Source organism: Eschrichtius robustus, chromosome 17, assembly GCF_028021215.1.
Source record: "Eschrichtius robustus isolate mEscRob2 chromosome 17, mEscRob2.pri, whole genome shotgun sequence".
NCBI classification, from domain to species: Eukaryota; Metazoa; Chordata; class Mammalia; order Artiodactyla; family Eschrichtiidae; genus Eschrichtius; species Eschrichtius robustus.
Window position 1 is genome coordinate 84422761 of NC_090840.1, and position 21010 is coordinate 84443770.

The window sequence follows — 21010 nt, forward strand, 5'->3', positions numbered from 1 at the left end:
CGGGCTTTCTCTAGTTGCGGCGAGCGGGGGCTACTCTTCGTTGCGGTGCGCGGGCTTCTCGTTGCAGTGGCTTCTCTTGTTGCGGAGCACGGGCTCTAGGCACGCGGGCTTCAGTAGTTGTGGTGTACAGGCTCAGTAGTTGTGGCTCGCGGGCTCCAGAGCACAGGCTCAGTAGCTGTGGCATGCAGGCTCAGTAGTTGTGGCTCACGGGCTTAGTTGCTCTGTGGCATGTGGGATCTTCCTGGACCAGGGCACGAACCCGTGTCTCCTGCATCGGCAGGCGGATTGTTAACCACTGCGCCACCAGGGAAGTCCCTCAGCACACAACCCTTGACTGCAGGATGCAGTTACCCAGAGCTGCAGGAACAGGGTGGGGCACTTGATAAAGGATGCTGGACGTTTAGAAGAAACTGGAGCCCGATTCACATCTCCACGATGTGGGTGGTTGGAGGGCTGAATGAGAAAGGCAAACTCTAGGATTTTTATAAGGTAACGTCTGAGAATGAATGATGGAACTTGGAACTCCTTTTCATCAAAGACCTAGTAAGGGAGCGAAAGGAAAGCTGCAAAGTGGAAGAAGATATTTAACATAAAATCAACTGAGACCTGTATCCAGATTACTGTACATAAAGAATTCCTAGAAATTGATAAGAAAAAGAGGGACAACCCAACAGAAAAATGTGCAGGATACTTGAACAGGCATCACCAAAGATGCCGTTCCAATGGCCAAAAAGGGCATGAAAAGATGTACAACCTCATTATTTAATCAGCAAAGTGAAAATTAACATGGAAATATGATTAATACTACCCACCAGATAGGCTAAAATTTTGATGGTTGACTAGAAAGTTGATGTTAAGTGTTCGTGAAGATGTGCAGCAACAGGAACTCTTAAAAAAATACTGTGGGAATGAGAGGTGGTTTAAGTACTTTGGAAACATTTTGCATCATATGTTAGTGTTGGTGCCATGCCTATACTATGGAAATTGAATGCAGATGTGCCTCAGAGCACATGTATGAGCAAATTCACAGCAGTGTTAACCACAGACCTAAACCCAAATGTCCATCCGTAGTAAGAAGGGTAACTGGTGTTCATAGGATGGGATACTACACAGCAACCAAAATGAATGAACTCCAACTATATGTAACATATTGGGAGGAGTCTTAAGCACAAGATGCTGAGGGAAAAAGCCAGGTAACAAAAGAATACTGGAAGGGCTCATATCACACAATTCTGTTTCTATTTTAGGACACGCCACCATTATTTCATGCACTACTAAGAAAGAACAGTTATCCAAGATGGGAGTCTAACAGGGTCCCCACCAAAAAGGTTGGACCCCAAGGGCTGTGTGTACAGTGTAAATGTGATAAAGCAAAACAAAAGGAAATAAAACCCCTGCCTTGCAGAAAGAACAGCAAGAAAACCCATGCTCACTCAGCACACTGTGGGGAAGGAGGATGGTTCTCCTGCAAATCCAAACCACAAAACCTACTTTGGGGTCTGAGTCACACCACCATTGTGCCCCCCACCAAACACCCTCCAGCAGAGACTTTTAAATATGAAGTGGTCTCAGACTGAGAGTGCCCCCAGGTGACTGAGAAGCCTACATCAATCCAGGTGTAAGGCACCATCAATGTAAAATGTGCTCCTACTTCATAGATGCTGACATGTGAAAAATGTGCTTCTTAGAACTGAAGAAATTAGATATAAATTCCAATACAGATAAAACTGAACTATAGACCTGGGCAGCTGAGGACAACGGTGGCTGCCTGGGTCCCCCCCCCCACCTCTCAAAATTTCCTTGAAAAACAACACAGCAAGAAGAAGAGAAAAGTAAAACCACCACAATGTGACCTCAGAGAACACCCAGACTTCAACAGAGTATAAGCAGAAGAGAACTATGCCAGCCCCGGCCTGCAGTCTCTCACACTCCCACCCCACCCCTGCTCCACCACGAGACTCTGTGGCAGATAAAAGGAGGATGAGAGAAACTATGGAGAGGAGAGGAGACAGGACCTGGCAACAGGGCTCAAAGTTGTTCTAAATCACCTTCAGGAAGACAAGGTCCATCTTAAGTCTGAAAATATGAAACAATAAAGAAGAAAGACACCAAGTAAACCAGAGCACTGACCACAGGAAAGGGACTGAAAAGAATGCGCATTTGAAGGGCAGCCTTCAACACACGCAGCCTTCAACACACCCAGCTTTGGGGAGAAAAAAAAGGGCAAAAAAGAAAGAAGTACCCTTTGAAATTGGTTGGTGAAAGGTAAAGGCACAAAGAGGAAAAATTTAAGGTCCTACAGGAGAAAAAGGACCTCCCAAACTGGAGGATACATAACCCTTTCACCTACCACCAAAACTAAAAATCTGCTAAGTTACCTGGACTTTGCTATACTGACAGAAGAGGGTGCCATTGAACTTGAAATTCTACAAAACACTCTAATAGTGTTGTATATAAACAGGAGAAAAATTAATAGATCCATAGAGTTACTGCAAAAACCCCTGGAAAACAAAAGCACACATCTAATGAGAAAATTCCTCCCCTGAAAAACAACCATGATTCAGATAAAAGTGTACGACAACACCCCACATGCAGGCCAATATACTCAAGCAAGCCTTTAAAGATATGAAAAACCACCTTGAATTATAAATTGAAAAAGGACCAAAAAAAAAAAAAAAAGCCTCTAATAAGAAAGGAAAAGAGAGCTGATTGAATTCAGAAGTGAAAAAAAGAATTCAAGGTGCTCAAGAGAGAGAAGACTCAAATGAAAATTAGAAAGGGGCATTGAGGAAAAGTAGAAAGACCACCAAGAGAATAAAGATGAATTTAAGAGAAGTAAAAAGGGTCACAGAGAAAGCAGGAGAAATGGAAGACAGGCAAGGAAAGACTAGCATTTGAATTACTGGAGTCTCTGAAGAAGAAAAACAACAATGGAACAGAACTAATATTTAAAACTATAACCAAGAGAGAAATAGGTGAGGGAGATTAAGAGGTACAAACGTCAGTTACAAAATAAATAAATCACAGGGATGAAATATACAGTGCTGGGAATATAGTCAATAATAATGTAATATTTTTGTGTGGTGACAGATGGTAACTAGACTTATCATGGTGATCATTTTGAAATGTATAGAAATATAGAATCACTACGTTGTGTACCAGGAACTAACACAGTGTTGCAGGTCAATTATACTTCAAAACAAACAAACTAACAAACAAACTCATAGAAAGAGAGACCAGATTTGTGGCTACCAGAGGTAGGGGTTGGGGGAGGGGGAATTAGATGGAGGTGGCCAAAAGGTACAAACTTTCAGTCATAAGATAAAGAAGTACTAGGGATGTAATGTACACCATGATTAATAGAATGAACACTGCTGCATGTTATATATGAAACTTGTTAAGAGAGTGAATCCTGAGTTCTCATCACAAGGAAAAAAAATTTTTTTCCTTTTATTTTGTATCTATATGCGATGGTGAATGCTCACTAAACTTATTGTGGTAATCACTTCATGATCTATGTAAGTCAAATCATTATGCTGTACACCTTAAACTTATCCAGTGCTGTATGTCCAATTATGTCTCAATAAAACTGGAAGAAAAAAATTACAACCTAGAGAACTTTCCAGAAACAACAGCAACAAAAGACTTAAATCTACATATTCAAAAGACTCACCAGGTACCTGGGAAAATTAACACAGAATGATCAACTCTGAGACATTTCTTAGTAAAATTGTTGTATTTCAAAGATAAAAAAGTTCCAAGGTCTCCAGGCAAAAAGATCAAATAACGTACAAAGGCAAAAAAAAAAAAATTTTTTTTTTCATCAGACTTTTCAAAAACAAAGCAAGGCAACAATTGAGCAGTATTAAAAAAAATACTTAGAGACTTCCCTGGCAGTCCAGTGGTTAACACTCTGTGCTCCCAATGCAGGGGACACGGGTTTAATCCCTGGTCTGGGAATTAGGATCCCACATGCAGCATGGCATGGCCAAAAACAAAAACCAAACAAAAACCAAACAATAAAAAAACTTAATAAAAGAAAGTGTGAACCAAGGATTTTATATCCAGCCTAGCTGCCCTTCATAAAAGAACCTAGGGTGTTCTGAATCCATGAGCCTTCTTGAGGAATCTGTCAGAGGATGAGCTTTGTCAAGCTAAGAGATGACTAGAAATCTTTGGCAAAGGGACTTAGGGTGAGTGTGTGTACTCACTAAAAACAAATGTGAGGAGGAAGGTAGATGACATTGCAAATTGTGAAGTGTGCAAATGAAAACATAAAAGGAGAAGGGACGAATAATCTCACTGGTTGTTATATGGGCAATAGATGGGAGTTTAAGGATATCAATAAAAATGGGTAAACCAGATATTAAAAGGTTAAATAAGAAAACAAGGGACATAAAGTCACAATTCATAAAGAAGATATAACACTTATGAATAGGTGTGCACCAAATAACATTATGAACCTTATGAAGTAAAAACTACAGGAGATGGAAGGATACATAGATAGAAACACATTAATAATAGGAGACTTTAACACGCCATTCTCAGTACAAGATGGATCAAATGGACACAAATTAAGTAAGGAGGTAGAAGACCTAAACAACACAATCAGTAAAGTAAATCTTACAGGTATATAGCAAGTCCTACACCTGAAAATAGAAAAAAACACCTTTTCAAGTGCCCATAGAATATTCACGAAAACAGTTTAAAAGATCAGTAAATTCCATACAGTAGAAACATTAGATGACATTCTCTGATCACACAGTGCAATAAAACTAGACATACTAACAAAAACAAAAAGGCCCTTCCATATGGAAATTAGAAACCTTCCTGGAAACAGGTCTTGGGTGCTGGGAGCTTGTGAGAGTTCTCTTCTGGTGGCTTCTGGTTTTTCAGTGGAATGGAAGCAAGGTCAGCGGCTGACTGTGAATAGTGAGCAGAGGTGTTGGGGGCTGAGGAGAGGGGAGGGGTGGGAAATGCAGCTGGTTTCCAGGCAGCATTGAGGGCCCCGTGGAGATGTGTGGTTGGGAATTTAATGGGTGGTGGTGTGCTTTTTCCTGCACTTGGCTGCACAGGTGCAGGTGTGGAGTAGGTAGAGCCAGGTTTAACTGGAGTTGGGTTTTGCCAGCTGAGTGTGACAAAGGGGACAAGGGGCTTGGGGTGTGTTCAGAGAGTTACGTTGACACTGGAAGGTAGATTCTCTGCTGGCGAGGAGGGAGATGAGGACAGGCGAGGGACCATGAGAAGGTGGGCAAGGCAGTGAATGTGGAGGTCCTGGAGGGCAGAGGCTCACTGGGGTACCAGAGGGAGTGAGGTAGGAGGTTGTCAGGGCTCGGGAGAGATGCTTGAAACTGGAGGTGACCGAGCCGAGGGTATGACTGTGGGAGTGGGTGGCTGAGGGAGGGTGGGAGAGAGGAGATCCAGGCCTTGAGACATCGGGGTGAGGGAAAGATGGTGAAATCCCCAAGATCAAGACAGAGGGAGTGAGCGAGAGGGTCCAAGGAGTGACCCAGGGCAGGCACGTGGTGGGTGGGTAGCAGGTGGTATAGACTGAGGACCTGGGATTCAGAGCTGGGATTTTAGGGAGAAAGAGATATGGTGCTCTCCTGCGGGGGACGTGCAGCCCTGCCCTGGGAAGTCTGAGCGGGGAGGCATAGTCCTGCCCTTGGTGATTCTGAGGGGAGAGACACAGATCTAAGAGGGAAGTCTGAAGGGGGAGGCACTTCCCTGCCCTGGACGCCTGGTCAGAAGGGGAGTCCCAGGCTGATGGGGAGACAAGTTCCACTAGCTTTTGCATGGCATTTAGGGTTGTCCAACTTTGTCCAAACGTTGCCCAGTCATTGGAAGGTTCAGACACACCCACCTCATCATGTCCTGATCACCACTTTGGCACGTGCTGTTCTGTGTGCCTGAAAGGCCCCTCCCCCCTTCCACTTTTGGGTCTCATCAATTAATGCCCAGCTCCAACAGCACCCCCCTGAGGCTTCCAGTCTGCAGTCTTGGCATTAGCCATCTTCTTTCTGGGGGTCCCACGCCAGTGGGTATACTCCTTTGCCTCTGCATTTACTATGCTTTCCTCCTTTTCTGTCTGGCGTCAAACTGTCTGGGTCCAGGCTGTGCCTTCTTCCCCCAGCTCCCATTCCCATCCGAGGGCATGGAACAGCCACTCAATCCACGCACGTCTGCCCCAGACCCTGCAAACACCGCCCAGGGCCCCGGGACACCTGCTTGGGCCATTCCTTCATTCATTCATTCACTCACTCACTCATTCATTCACTCATTGGAACCTATCAGAGTGGCTCCTGCTGAGGGTGGGGTCAGTGTCTCCCCCATCAGGCCCAAGCTCAGGGACGCGGACAGGGCCCAGAGGCTCTAGCCCCTGCGTGCTGATGCTGGGCCCTTCCCTCTACCCCCTGCCCCATCCTGGCAGGTCCTCAGCAGGGGCCCCAACCCCGTCACGGTCTCCAGCTTGGCCCCGTGCTCCTGGATGACAGTGAGTAGCGTGTCGGCGGCCGCCTGCCCGCGGAAGGGGCTGGTGGAGCCCAGGCTGTCCGCAGCTGTCCAGATGAGGTCGGGCAGCTCTGCCATCGTGAGATGCTTCATGATCTCCTGTAGCAGCGGGATGGAGGCGGCTGTCACCATGGTCACCTGTGCTGGGCACCCACCTCCCCGCCTCCATCGTAGCCCTTCTCACTTGCTCCAGGCTCCCCAAGTCTCTGAGCACTTCCAGTTGCCTGAGCCCCGCGCCTCTGGGTCCCCCAACATGTGCACCCATTTTGCAGTCTGCACGTCTCTCTGCGCCAACCGCAGCCCAGGGGCAGGAAGAGAGGGCGTGATGCCCGACAGGAGGTGGGGACACGGCTCCCTTCGTCACTCAGACCCCAGCGCTTGTCCCGAGACACTCGTGGCCGGGCCAGCCTCCTCTCTGCCCCTCCTCTGCCCAGTCCTCACTTCGTGGGATCCCTCGCTGGCTGGCCTCAGCCCGGCTGGGTGCTCCTCACGCGCCAGGCCCCAGTTCTCCTGCTTACAGGGTTTTAACCCAGAGCAATTGAACTTCAGCGCTTCTAAGGATCTTCAAGGTGACCTTGGCCAACCCCCAGGCCTGGGAAGGCATGTGGGCTGCCCTCATTCATGGCGCCTGGTAGGGCTGGGCAGGACCAGGCTGAGTCCCGAACCCGGGGCTCCTATCCCGTAGCAGAGTCTGCCCAGGAGCCCCACCCTGCTCGCTGCCCATATTCTCCCAGGAGTGACCCTAAAGGTCCAGGGAGGTGGGTGTCACCTCCCACACCAAACCCTGAGCAGGATGCAGGGGTTCTTGGGAAATGCCAGGTCGGGGTGGGATCCCTGCTCCACAGCCTCAGACCACAGTCTCCTAGGGGGAGACTGCCCAGGCAGAACCTTCTGGAAAGACTTAGAGCAGAGTTTCCCAGTATGGTAGCCACCAGTTATACCAAGTTATTTAACTCTAAATTTAATTAAGTAAAACTTAAAATTCAGTTCTTCAGCTGCACTACCACATTTTTTTTTTTTTTTTTTTTAAATTTGGCTGTGCCACGCAGCTTGTGGGATTTAGTTCCCCAATCAGGGATCGAACCCGAGTTCTAACCACTGGACTGCCAGGGAACTCCCTGCACTACCCACATTTCAAGTGCTCAATAGCCACATAGGGACAGTGGCCACCTTGAAGAGTGCAGATACAGACACTTCCTCCTCCCAGAAAGTTCTGTTGGAAAGCTCTGACTCTGAGCATCTGATAACCAAAGGAAGACAGAATGCTGGTGATGGATATACTTGGGAAGCCTGATAGACAATTGTAATGCTTGCAAGGATGTTAAGAGGGTAAAATGTTCCCTTGCATGTTAGGATATTTGTTGAGATGTTTGAAAGTCTGTTAGGATGTTTGCGTGTATATTAGATACAAAAATAAATATTAAATAATGGATGTGAGAATACTTATTACAGTCTTATTCTTCTAAAATTTTGGGAAAATGTTTGTGAGAATGTTAGGTTATCAGTTATTGGTTAGAATGTTAAGATAATTTAAATGGCATATTTGTAGCTAAAAATAACTTTTTGTGTTAGAACATTAGGCTATCAAAAATCTGGTTAGAACATCTGTTATAAGATTACATTTAAAATTGTTTGCTAAAATGTTAAATTTTGGTTAAAGTTCTAGTATTTAGAATGTTTTTGAAGAAATTCAACTTGAAATGGTGGTTAGACTCTCAGAATCCCAGAATACTACAATCTCAGGATTGGTAAATACATTTGAGGTAACTTATTTTAACCCAGAGCATGAATAAATGTGAGATGGAAGTGGCAGTGATGGTGGTGATGGTGGTGGTGAGGTGGTGGTAATGGTGGTAGTGATGGTGGTTCTGTGGTGATGGTGGCTGGTAGTGACGGTGATGGTGGTGATGGTGAGGTGGTGGTGGTGGTCATGATGGTGGTGGTGATGGTAATAATGGTGGTGATGGCGATGGTGCTGGTGGTGATAGTGGTGGTGATGAAGGTGTAATGTATACAAGACCACATGGGGAACAAGACCAGGACAGACTTGGGACCAGAACCCAGGTCTGTTCTCCATCCAAACCTTCCCAGCACTACCATCCCTTGACTGGCAGACCCTCCCATCCTCTCCCCCTTCTGTGCTCTGTGCATTGCTGCTTCCTGTCCAAGGAGAGCCAGGGCTGGACACCCACTCCCTGTGCGCAGGGACCATGCGGAATGGGGCAGACTGCCCTTCTCAGGTCCTGGACCCAATGTTCCTAGTCACTCAGCCCACCTGAGAGCCCAAGTGCTCCAGGGCCCCTGAACTGCTGGCCCCCACTGAGCTGGCCCCCAGGGGACCCTTCCCCCCAGCCCTGTCTTTTCCCCCAGCCCAGGTCCTTTGGCATAAACTGAAGCCATACCACGTTTCCCCATTCTGGCCCTGGACAATTGATGTGTTGGCCCCAGGACTTTAGATGTTTCTGTACTAAACTTTTTCAGATTGACTTCAGCAGGCTGACAGCCCACTGCAGCCATAGAGAGCACGGGTTTGGGAGTCAAACAGGGCTGGATTCAAAACCCACTGGGCACCTACTGGCCAAAAGTGCTGCCACTTTTTCATCATCTGGTTCAACTCGGTTCCACCTAATGGGTGTTTACTGAAGCCTGGCTCTACCACCAGGGCCTGTGCTGGGCCCAGACGAGACCCCACTTCTGGCCTGGGGAGACTGACAAGCACAGCACATACAGGGGTCTTCATTAGTCATGGGTTTAACAGCAAGAAGGGGCCAGCTGAAGTCACCACAGCGGAGACATCGTGAACTGACCACTCAGAACATGAGGCCCCACGAAACACGGCCAGTCCAGCCAACGCCAGCATCAAGCCCGTGCCCTGTGCCCCAGTCTCGCTCATCTTCAGAAAAGACACAATGCACATCGATACAGACTGTCACAGAGACTTGGGATTTCACTGGGATGATGAAAGGGATGCCAGGGAACTGCTGGACACCCCAAGCCACGGACCGAGGAGGGTCTGGCCACGGGAGATCGGATGACAGCAGAACGGGGGAGACACGATATGCCTTCGAAGAAGGAGGGTTTGGCTTTCAGAGGATGATGAGAGGCCTCTGGGAAAATGAGGAAGGCGGGGCTATATCTGCAGATGGTCATCCTGCAAAATCAGTCTCAATGGGAAGGACATCGTATGGTGCCTCAGAGGACACCTACCATGGGAGCCACCCTGCCAGCGCCGTTTATTAGGAGCTCCTGGTGCCTGGAACCTCATCGGTACCACTCTGCCCATTTCACAGAGGAAGACTGAGGCTCAGACAGAAGGGGTTTGTTTGCTCAAGGTCGCACAGCCACGAGAGACAGAGCTGGGACTCAAGCCTGACCCCAGAGTCTATCTCAAGCCCCTCCTCCAATTCCCCCTCCCCCAACTCCCCCTTCCCAGGCCAGGGGCCATGTACTTCCAAAGCTCTCAGTTAATCCCCAGAGATGCAGGCGAGATCCTGGCCTTGGTTTTAATACTCACACCCTGGCGCCAGCGGGAGCCCCGTCAGAGGGGCGGTGGTGGGGCTTAGAGCAGAGCATGGCCACGCCCCCCCACCTGGACTTGCCCAGGATTCTAAGGGCTTTGACCTTGATGACTTGGGAGTTGCCGGGCTGGAAGACTCGGTTCTTCGAGAGCGCCTTCTCCCGGGGGCTGGGGGGGGGCGGCCTTCTGGTCCCTACCGCTCCAGAGTGGGGCTCCATCCGCGCTGGCCTGGGAAAGCTGCTTGGGGGACGGTGCTTGCACCTGCGAGGCTTCCCCTGCTGGCCAGGGGCGGGATTGGGCAGGGTTGAGGGCGGGCAAGGGTGGGCTTGGGGTCTAGGTTGGGACCCGTAGGAGGTAGGGCAGTATCATCTGAAATCAGGGTCATGCCTGTGTCCAAGTTTGGGGTTGGGAGTCAGTGGGTCTGGGGGTCAGGACAAGGCCATTACTGGGCTTATGGCTGAAGTTAGAGGGTGAGTCTGGGGGAGATTTGGGTTGAGTTGAGTTCAGGAGTGCTGGTGTGGGTTCGGCTGAGGCTGTGGTTAGGGGTGGGAGTGGGTCCACTGTGGTGGTCCTCAAAGGCTCACCTCTGTGGCGCATCAGGAGCTTGTAGAGATGGCCCACCCTTTCCAGGCTGGAGCACTGGGTGGCCTTGTCTGGGTCCTGGCACAGAATCCCCAGCATGCCCACCAGCTGCCCAATCCGTTTGAAGTCCTCTCTTGGCTGTGGTGAGAGTGCAGGGGAACCACTGACGCAGATCACCACCCTGCCACGTACTTACTCCAGCACGGCCAGCGTCAGCAAGGATCCCCTCAAACTGTGTGCCAGGGCTGGGATTCAGGTCTGGGCAAAATGTAAGGGGTGGCCAAAACGCTCAGAAGTCAAGAGAAATACTGTTTTAATGTAATATTTATAAAAATCAAAATGAATGTAAAAGATCCATCAGGAACAAAGTTGCAAAATTGTAAATAAAGACAGGATCTGAGCCTGCACTTCCATGACCTTGGCTCACTCACCTCACCCTAATCCCGGCCCTGGTTCCAATAAAACTTTATTCACAACAACAGGTGGCCAGCCCATGGGGCATAGTTTGCTGGTTTAATGGTTTAAAACATCCCACTAAAATATTTATCTTGCTTGCAGAGTGTTTTGGCGCCTCCACAAATCTTGTGCCCGAGGCAAGTGCCTGACTTGCCTCTCCCAGACCCGGTCTTGTGTTGCAGAAGCTGATTCTGGGTAAATTGAAGACACTCTGAACCCCTGGAGAGGGATCCTCCTCACCAAAGGAACGCTGGAGGGAGGTCTGTGCATTGCCAGCTTGCCTGTCCATCTTCATTAGAAAGGCACGCCCGCCAGGCGCCAGGCTGAGGAACTAATTTCCTCATCTCTCCCGTGAGTCTCCCGGAGGGATTGATGCTGATTTTGGTTGAGAAACGCAGAACCACTCACTACCTGAGCACGTGCTGATGTTCATTCAACCCAAGTGCGTCAGTGACAGATGGTGGTTAGGCTGTGATTCGTGAAACGACGGGGATCGTGATGGACGAGGGCGGAGGGATGCTGGCTGCTCCACGCAGAGCTGCCAACCCTAGTCTGGGGCAGGGCTGCACACTTTATGGGCCCTTTCATGGTCCCCCACCCCCATCTGATTCCCCCTGTATCCCTCTGAGGAGGACTTGTTTCCTCCCGTTTCCCTGAGAAACAGGCTCAGGGTGGAGAGCCTGCCTGAGGCTTCAAGGTGCTTTGGCAGGAGCCCTGTCTCTTGAGTCAGGGGTCAGGGCGCCTGGGTTCAGCTTCCAGCTGGGAGGCCTCGAGCAGGGGTCCCCAACCCCCAACCCAGCCTGTTTCCTTGTGTGTAAGAAGGGGGATTACTTGGCCAGGCCACAGGGGACTCAGGGATCCAGCCTGTCCTGGTGGCAGGGACCCCGTGCGCCTTGGCAGGCTCTGGGAGAAGGGCGGCTTGGCTAGGGCAGCAGAGGGGGTGTGGATGTGGCGCCAGAGGGCCGGGTACTCACGTCCAGGTAGTGGTGTGGGTCAGGAATTTGAGGAGGGCCATGCAGCTGTGTACAGCCCGCTGCCGCTCGAGTGCCTTCTCTGACGCCAGCCAGACGTACATGTACTGCAGGTGGGCGGGGGCAGGGAGGGGTGCTGCCGCCTGGGACCCCGGTTCCGGGCAGGCTCCGCCCCCAGCTCAGGCCCCAGCCCACCCTGGTCCCAGGCTCCGCCCACCGGCCTAAGCCACACCCACTCAAGACCAGACCACATCCTCAGCTCAGGCCCCTCCCACTCCCAGCTGAAGCTCAGGCACCAGGACGGCCACCACTCCCCCCACCCCTCCCCCCCGTCCAGCCTTCCTTGTCCCATTTCACAGCCTTGGCTAATCTCTCTGCTCCGGGCAGCCGCGCCCCAAGAGAAGGAGTCATTTCTTTCTTTTGTAGCTGACACGCCCCTCCTGCTCAAAGCCCTTTGAGGCTCTTGGTTCTTAACCTGTTTCCCCCGCAGTGCACCTCTTTCCAGAGCAATGCTTTTCTGTGCACACCATAAAGGCACAGAACTACAAAGGAATACAAAGGCATATTGAAACAGTTGTGCTGAACACTTCAAACCATATTTGAGCCTCTTCGTTAAGGGGGTGTATGATTAGAGTTAGTGATTCTGACGTTGGATGAGGATAAAGTGTTGGGAGATTCTGTGACTCGGTCACGTCCTGTGACAGCCACCGTGCCTCCTGTTGGTGGCAGACAGCCACTGCTGGCACTGCTGCGGTCTGCTGCCAACACCCTCCGGGAGAGGCATGCTACTCTGAAGCTCGAGGTGAGGGAAAACACAGACGGTGTTTCCTCCTGGCGGTGCTCATACACCTTGACTTCCTTCCGTGCACCCCAGGTCGGGAGCCCCTGCTGCAGCGGCTCCCTTCACCTCCACAGGGTCCCCAAGCCTGAGGTGGCCTGGCCCCTGCTGACCTAACCTCACACTGACCCACTGCCCCCTGCCTCCGCTCTGTCCCCAGGCTCCAGCCACGCAGACCCTCCCTCCATTCTGGCTCACTGTGCTCGCTGAGGCGGCTCAGCTTTGCCCCCGCGTGCCCTCTGCTCGAGGGCCCTCCCTGCCCCTCCTCTCCCCTCCCCTCCCGCCCATCGGCCCTCTCAGTCCTCACTCAGGAGGAGCCCCGCTGGCCCCGACCTCCACCCTCCCAGCAGAGGCGGCCTCCCCTGACCCTGGACTGTCCCTTTCTGCTGGCTGGTCTCCCTCTTACCAGGGAGGGACTCCCAGAGGGCAGTGACAGAGTGGGTGCACTTGTGAGACCCCTCGCAGCTGGGGACCTGCTGCAGGTGAGGTTCTCTCAGGCGGAAGGAGGGCAGGTCCCGCCAGGGCCATGTTTCCTCATCAACTCCCTTTAGTGTGACATTCACGGCCCACTGACCACCAGGCTGCACCTGCTGCCCCCTCACCCCAACTTGTCCCAAACTACTGTGATCCCTCATAATGGACAACCCTTGAGCATCTGTGTTCCTGGACCACTCCCCACCCCCGGTTCAGGCCCTGCCTCCTCTGTCCACCCTCTGCCCCGCCTCTGCCAGACCCGCACTGCTCCCACCGCCCTCACCAACAGCAGGAAGTGCAGCTCGTCGGCCGTGGGGTTCTGCACGATGAAGCTCTGCAGCATCTGGTCCAGGGCCTCCGAGGTCTTGTTGCAGAGTCTGCGCAGGGACGTGGAGCAGCTCAGGTGGCGGCCAAGCCCCGGTGGGATGAAGGGAGGCCTGAGGCCTCCCGAGGCACCTGCGTGCATTGGCCTCTCAGGGCCAGTGGTGCCCACTTCCTGCACACTCCCCAGGCCCGGCTGCACACCAGCGAGCTCACACCATGCCCAGGAAGGGCCCCCCATGATCCCCACTGGGCAGCTGGGGAAAGTGGGCAGGGGTGGTCTGGACCTGCCCCAGGGCACAGGTTTCTCAGCGGCGAGGGAAGTTCATTTCCAAGTTCACGGGCGTGCGACCCGCACAAGACCTGGCTCAGAAGGCTCCATGTGCTCAGTTTAATGCTCTGCTGTCACCACCTTGAAATTCTCAAAAAGGTTTAAACAAAGGCCCCACGTTTTCATTTTGCACTGGCGCCGACTCCTGGGTCTCATACAGGAGAACCACCCCCCACCCCCCAAGTCTTTGCTGCTTGGCTAGCCAGGACTGTTCAGGGAAGGAGGGGCCACAGGGAGTTCTCACTGGAGCAGAGCCCTGGGACGCTGGCCATCAATTCCCTGCGGGCCCCAGGCAGCTCACTTCAGCTCTCTGAGCCCACCTTTGCCACCTCAGTTACCCTTGTCACTTGAGAACTGGGCTGGAGCCAGCCCCCTGCCAGGGTGGAGGTGGACACGGGATGCAAATGAACAGGTCCCACAGCCCAGTGCCTGGCTCCCGGCTACATTTCCTGGGGGAGCCAGCATGAGGTCGTCATCTGGTAACTGGGCACCCTGGACTCCTGCAGGGCTGGGGTGTAGGCAGACGACACCCTTCTGGAGGGCAGCTGCAGTGGTGTTGCCCTGGGCCCGGGGGGGCCCCTCACTCTTGCCCTACACCCAAGCTGCTTCTCTGTCCAGTTCCAGCCTGGACTCAGCCTGGGGGTGTGGCATGAAGAGCAGGGCCCAGAGGGCAGGGGTGGGGTTCAACGCTGATTCTCCCTCCAGGCACCTCCATTTCTCTGAGCTGGTTTCCTCGCTCTCTGGACGGGTCGCTGCTGGGAAGGTGAGCTAACGCACATGCTAGGCCTGGCACACAGCAGGTGCTCAGTAAACACCGGCTCCCTGCCCTTTGCAGGGGACTCAAAGTGGGCGCCGGACGGGAGTGGGGCCGGGCGAGACGGCACGCGCCCCCTGGTGGCGGCTGCCCGCAATGGCAGGCGTCTCCCCGCGGTTCAGCTTCCCTTTAACAGAACTCGGGAGGGGATGGGCTTCTGGCCAGGGGTAGAGCGCGTATCAGAGCTCTGTCCTCCCGCCACTAGGGCGGGCCGGACCAGACCAGCTGCAGTAGCTGCATAGGTGACACTGAGCTGCATGCTCTCAGTGCCGGTAGGGAGGAAGAGAGGCCACTTATATTCCTATTTACAGAGCGCCGCTCTGCCCCAGACACGGGTCACCCAGTGTCTCCTTTCACTCCGAGTATTAAGACCGTTAGCTCTAGGATTATCATCTCCATTTTACAGGCGGACAAACGAAGGCTCAGAGCAGTTAAGAAACACACCCAGGGTACCCCTAGCCCTTGCCTGAGGTGGGGGTCAGGGGCCCTGCCGGTCCAGCCCGCCCCCTCCCAAGCCGAGAGTAGCAGGCGGAGCTGGATACCCTTCCCGAGGAGCCCCCTCCAAGGGGGGCAGGCTCCAGGTTCGCACCTGTGTGCTGCGCGGCTCCAGAAAGAGGCAGGTGTGTTTCTCCAGGACTTCCAGCTGCGGCAAGGACAACACGCTGCGGAGGCTGATGGGCAGAAGCCCGAGATCTCTTCTCCAAGGCCAGGGGCGGCCTCATCTTACCGTGTGGAGGGCAAGGCGGAGAGGGCGGGGCCTGGGGGCGCCGCTGGTCAGAACGGAGGGGAGTCGGCAGCCCCGAGCGGCAGCGGCCCCTCTTGGGAGCCAGTCCCTCCTGTTTGCCCAGAGGCTCGTGTGCACACTTGTGCCTCCCGGGCTTTTGCCCCCAGGGCTGTGTTGACCTCGGGGCAGGATTTGTAAGGGACTCCGGGCCTGGCTGGGAGCAGGGGCTTGAGAAGCCCTCAGCCCAGCTCTCTTTACTGGGCAGGCTGGTCTCGCCTGAGCCCTGCTTACACCTTTGGGACCTTAGCAGTTCTGTTTTGGCAAATGATGCCAAACTTTCACTCTGAGATCTGAATGAGTAATAATACCGTTTACTGAGTGCCTCCTGTGCGCCAGGGCACCTGTTTTACCAGGGGTAGGGCTGCAGGACCTTCCCACGGCTTCTTGAGACCCTCTCCTGACTCCACTTTCCCTTCAGGCAGCCTGCCTCTCTCCTCCCCCCTTATCCCCCAGCCCCTAGAAGGGTGGTCTGCACTGACCTCCCAGCTCTCTCCACCCCCCCCTCGAGTCCAGCCAATCAGATTGTCACCCTGAACACCCCCTAGTCTACCTAGCGGATGCGAGGCCGCGTCTTGGGTGGCCGTCAGTAGCTTTGATGAACTGATCAGCCCCTCCTCAGAACTCCTTCCCCTGCTCCCTGACTCATCTCTCTCCCTCCCCCTACGTCCCCTGTGCTTCAGCTCTGCCCCTTTTCTCACCCTCTCAGCCCCTGGGGCCCCAGCCCACGCCTTGGTCCGCTTCTCCTTTCCATCCCTGGCGTTACATGCCATCTGGATGCCGACGACCCCAACCCTGGGTCTGCAGTCTGGGCCTCACCTGAACTCCACACTCACTGCCCACTGCGCGGTGCCATCAACTCACCATCCACTCAAAGGACAGACATCTTTCTCAAATGTAATCCCCACAAAGGCCGCACCTTGCTCAGCCAAGAGCCAATGTCCCTGCAGTGGCCTGTATGACCTTCCCTGTGACCCCTGGGACCTCACCTGTACCCGCCCCTCACTCACTCCACTCCAGCCACTCTGGCCCTTTGCTTGTCCTCCAGCACCCAGCTGTGATGCAGCCTCAGGGCCTTTGCATTTGCCTTCCCCTTGGCCAGGTGCCCGAAGGGCTCACTCTCTCACCTTTCAGGTCTTTGTTCAGTCTCCTTCTTACAGAAGCCTCAGGGTGCTGGGTGCACCGGGGTCACTCAATCAATCAATCCTCAGTCAACCAACTTTCGACTCAGCGCTGAGCCTCATTTAGTTCTCAACCCCATGAGGGTTTTACATTCCCTCCCTGTCTCATCACCCCCACCTCATTTTTCTCCATTATTCTCATCAGTCCTTGATACGCACGGTCTGCTCATTCTGTGCCCCCTCCCCAGATGTCAGCTCTCAGAGAACAGGGACCTTCCCTGCTGGCTCACAGCTGGGTCCCCAGAGCTCAGAACAGTGCCTAAACATTGTAGGTGCTCAGCAGTTATTCGTGGAGTGAATGACAGAGGAATCTGGGGCTTGGAGAGGTGAAGTACCTGGGCTACCTGCTCTGGGGAAGGCCCACCCAGCTCCACTTGCCACCCTGCCCAGTGCAGTGTGGGTCCCTCTGCAGTCTCAGAACAGGCAGCTCTGAGGTCCCTGGCCTCCACTTCCTTGTCAGATTCACCCTGTCCTGGCCAGGTGGGGAGGCTGGTACAGCCTCACCCACCTGTAGCTTCACCGCTAAATCAGGACCCACCTGTGGCCCTGGGATTCCCTCTGGACTCTAGCTTCCCTCCTTTCCCTGGGATGTTGGCTGGAGTCTAGACTCAGTTTCCCTTTGCAATTCCTTGCCCAACTGCTAGAGCCTGCTCTAGACTCTGCCTGTGGCTGGGGTCTTACCATGAATGACTGCTCTGACCTTGAGTGTCTGGGTGGGTCAGCTCACTCTGGACAGTGGCTGTGCCCCAGTGGCTCTGGCCTCCATAAGCTGCCCACCTCCTACCCACTGTGGCCTGCACTGGCTCAGGTCCCTAGGCCTGCCCAGTAGGGTGTTGATGTCTGATCTCTCCCCCTTCAGTGTCCTGCTGGTACCAAGCCTGAGCTGTGAGGCTGCTGTTTGATGCTGAGCAAGGTCCTGTGTGGGGTTGGGGAGCCTACCAGAGGCTGGAGATGATGTGGATGGCCTGTTGGCGAGTTGACGTGCACAGCATGTCCTGGGGCTCCTTCTCCATCAGAAGCTGGAAATCCCAGGTGAAGGCTGAGTCACTCACACCTGGGCCTATCCCACTTCTGCCACCAAGTCTCAACCCTGCCTAAAGACCTTGGTGCCCAGCACCCCTGTAACCCACAGGATTATGCTCTAGATCCTCACTTACCCAGGGGGGTCTCTGTGGCCTGGCCCCCACTTAGACAACTAGAGCATAGACTTTAGAATCAGACAAGTCATGTCTGAATCCTGGCTACCCCCATACGAGTTGCATGACCTTGGGCAAGTCTCCAAACTGCTCTGAGCTTCTTTTATTCACAGATAACATGATGTTGTTGCCCTTGTGTTACACATGAAGCAAGGAATGAGAAGCAGAGTGTCTGAGTCACAGCAGGGGCTCAGTAAATGAGAACTGTTATTATTTTTATTATCACTATATAATTGTCCATCACTTGTGTGTTTCCTCCACTACCCCAGGGGTTCTGTGAGGGCAAAATCTCTAGTAACTAGTGGTGTGAGCTAGGTCAGTATTAGCAGAGTGGATGGTGCTGGCCTTTCTGGGTCTCGGCCACATCAGCTGTGCAGTGGATGTAACTGGCCAGCTCAGGGTCCCTGTAGGAACCAAGTCATGGGGGGGGCCATGGATGTGCTTCCAGGTGTGAAAGCCTGTGAGGGGCTTGTACACGCTCTAGAAATCCAGTCGGCCCAAACTTTTCCAGTGGGTGCCTCTCATGAATGCTGCTGCTCTGAGGGAGGTGCCCCCTCTGCCCCGGGAAGCCCTTCCTCTGCCCCAGGACCTTGCACTCACCATCAGACACTCGAAGAGCTCAGAGACCTGGGAGAGCTCGTAGCTTTGGGTGCCCTCGTTGCGGCTGACAGCCCCCACCAGCATGAGGATGGCCGTGAGGAAGCTCTGCTTCAGGGTTTCGTCCTGGCAAGGGGTCAGGTGGTGGAGCAAGGGGGCGGGGTCAGGGAGTGGGAACACCAGAGGGGCAGGAGAGCCGCAGTCACATGTGGCAGCAGGGCCTCTGCTCAAGGGGGCTCAGCAGAGATCACCAGCTCTGGGGCCACGTAGCTGGGGTTTTTTTGATGGGGGAACCGGTGATTTTGTTTAACAATGCCGATATGTTGATGATGCTTAAGCATCAGGAGGTGCCTGTAAGAACCCTTCCTCTGGGGGAGCAGTGACAGGAGGTGCCCCAGACCCTAGCAGGGTCCTGGAGGCAGGGTGTTCTGAGGGGTGATGGGCCTGAGTTTATCTCACCAGGAAAAGAGGGGACATGGAATCGTCTCTCTAGGGCGTTGGGATGGGCCTTGTGGGGTCACCTAGGGGTGTAGGTGGAGGTGCTTGGCTCTGCCAGAACTGGCTAGATTCCAAGCCCCTCGCCCTCCTGGCCCTGTGGTAGCCCCTTCCCCAGGAGCCCAGGGCCTGTCCCCACTTCTACCCTGCCTCAGGCTGTTGGGGGCCTGGGAGGGTCGTGTCTGGTACTAGAGAGATGGGGATGGGCTGCCCAGAGCTTTGGATCTGGGTGAGACCCAGAGAGTGGGGGGCGCATCTGGGACTCTCCCGGCTGTCATCTGAGGACATCATGGTTCTGTTGCCCATCAGTGACTAGACCTTCTCTGAGGGTTTGAGACTCAGGTCTCAGACCCTGCTCTGCCACCTGCCGGCTGTGAAACCCCGAGGAGGAGGCTGGTCGGACCCTGGCCATCCTCTTTAGTTATGACTCTTGCCCCCTTTGTCCTAACCAAGCTCCCCTCGTGTGGTGCCTGGCACTGCTTCCACCCTCGGGAGTTATCCCGATGCAGCAAGGGCCGGGTGGCCGCACTGTCCATCGGTGGGGCCCTGGGGCTGACCTCTGGCCCTTGTCTCATGTTTCGGACAAGGCGCAGGATCAAAGAGCCGTTAACCAGTGCACAGCAGGCACCACAGCCAAGCCAGAGCTGTCACGCAAGTCCCTGTTGTGTTGGCCTCACAGCCAGGCTTGCTGCAATCCCAGCCTCGGGAGGGGGAGATTATTATCCAGGAGGAAGAAACTGAGGCACAGGGGCCACGCCGCAGGTGGGCGCAGAGGTGGGACCAGAGGCCAGGATGCAGGGTCCACAGACCGTTCCCCTAATCAGCCCCAGGATCCCCACCCTGGAGGCCCAGCCCTTCATGCAGGGCGGGTCCCAATGTCCCAGCCCCTGGTCGAGGCCTCTGACAGCCCGAGAGCCGGTACCTTCGGGGAGAAGCTGTGCAGTCTCCACTTGACGGGCGTGCTCCGGCCAAACTGCTCCAGGACGGCCCAGACGTGGTCCAGATGGCGGGCTGCAGCAGCCCCACAGTGAGAGCGATGCCCTGCGGGGGCCGGGAACCAGGGTCACCGACGTGGGGTGGTAGGATCAGGCCTGCCTCTCACCTGGGTGTGTGGAAACTGAGGCCCAGGAAGGGAGGGGACTTGTCTGAGGTCACAGGGCATCTGCCTCCCATCCCTATGCTCTTTAGGACGTGCAACTCTGAGCCCAACCTGGTGGGGGGGGCATCTCTTTATGGGCGCTGGAGGGGGGGTGGGGCAGGAGGGAGAGGTGTCTCCTTGGAGGCCTGTTACCCCCTCCTCCCCCCCCACCCGCTCTGAGCAGCTCTGTCTCCGAGGTGGGAATGAGGGTCCAGGAAGCAGATGTGCAACAATGAAGAGGACACAGCTGTGATGGGCTCAGCGCGGGACCGGGGTCAGGGCAGAGGGTGTGACCAGGGTTAAGGCTGAGAGTGTGACCAGGGTCAGGGCTGAGAGTGTGACCAGGGTCAGGGCTCAGCACGGGACCAGGGTCATGGCTGAGAGTGCGACCAGGGTCATGGCTGAGAGTGTGACCAGGGTCAGGGCTCAGCGTGTGACCAGGGTCAGGGCTCAGAGTGTGACCAGGGTCGGGGTTCAGGCTGTGACCAAGGTCGGGTCTTAGTTTGTGACCAGGGTCAGGGTTCAGGCTGTGACCAGGGTCGGGATTCAGGCTGTGACCAGGGTCAGGGCTCAGGCTGTGACCAGCGGTCAGGCTAATCCTGTGGTCAGGGTCAGGCAGTTAGGGATCGGGTGATGGCTGGGTCCTCTCCTCTCTCTGCTTGGGCCACTGGTGGGACGTTTCCGGGAGGGTTCTCAGGTGTGTCCTGACCGTGGTGCTGTTCTCCTCGGCTTGAAGGATCAGCCCAGAGTAGATGAGCAGGAAGGCCTGGGGGAGGGTTCAGCTTCCTGTCCTGAGCCTGACCTATCT

General features: G+C 54.0%; 1 protein-coding gene across 1 annotated transcript in view; it reads right to left on the minus strand.

Annotated features, from left to right (window-relative positions):
• Nucleotides 1-21010, minus strand: part of LOC137751068 (maestro heat-like repeat family member 5) — a 56335-nt gene that overhangs the window by 20537 nt on the left and 14788 nt on the right. The window contains 15 exon segments of the mRNA XM_068525492.1: nt 6452-6609; nt 10132-10185; nt 10187-10305; nt 10612-10747; nt 12040-12050; nt 12053-12143; nt 13632-13865; nt 15404-15499; nt 15501-15536; nt 16515-16518; nt 17716-17795; nt 18573-18695; nt 19987-20105; nt 20569-20753; nt 20841-20968. Coding sequence (XP_068381593.1) covers nt 6452-6609; nt 10132-10185; nt 10187-10305; nt 10612-10747; nt 12040-12050; nt 12053-12143; nt 13632-13865; nt 15404-15499; nt 15501-15536; nt 16515-16518; nt 17716-17795; nt 18573-18695; nt 19987-20105; nt 20569-20753; nt 20841-20968 — 1574 coding nt within the window.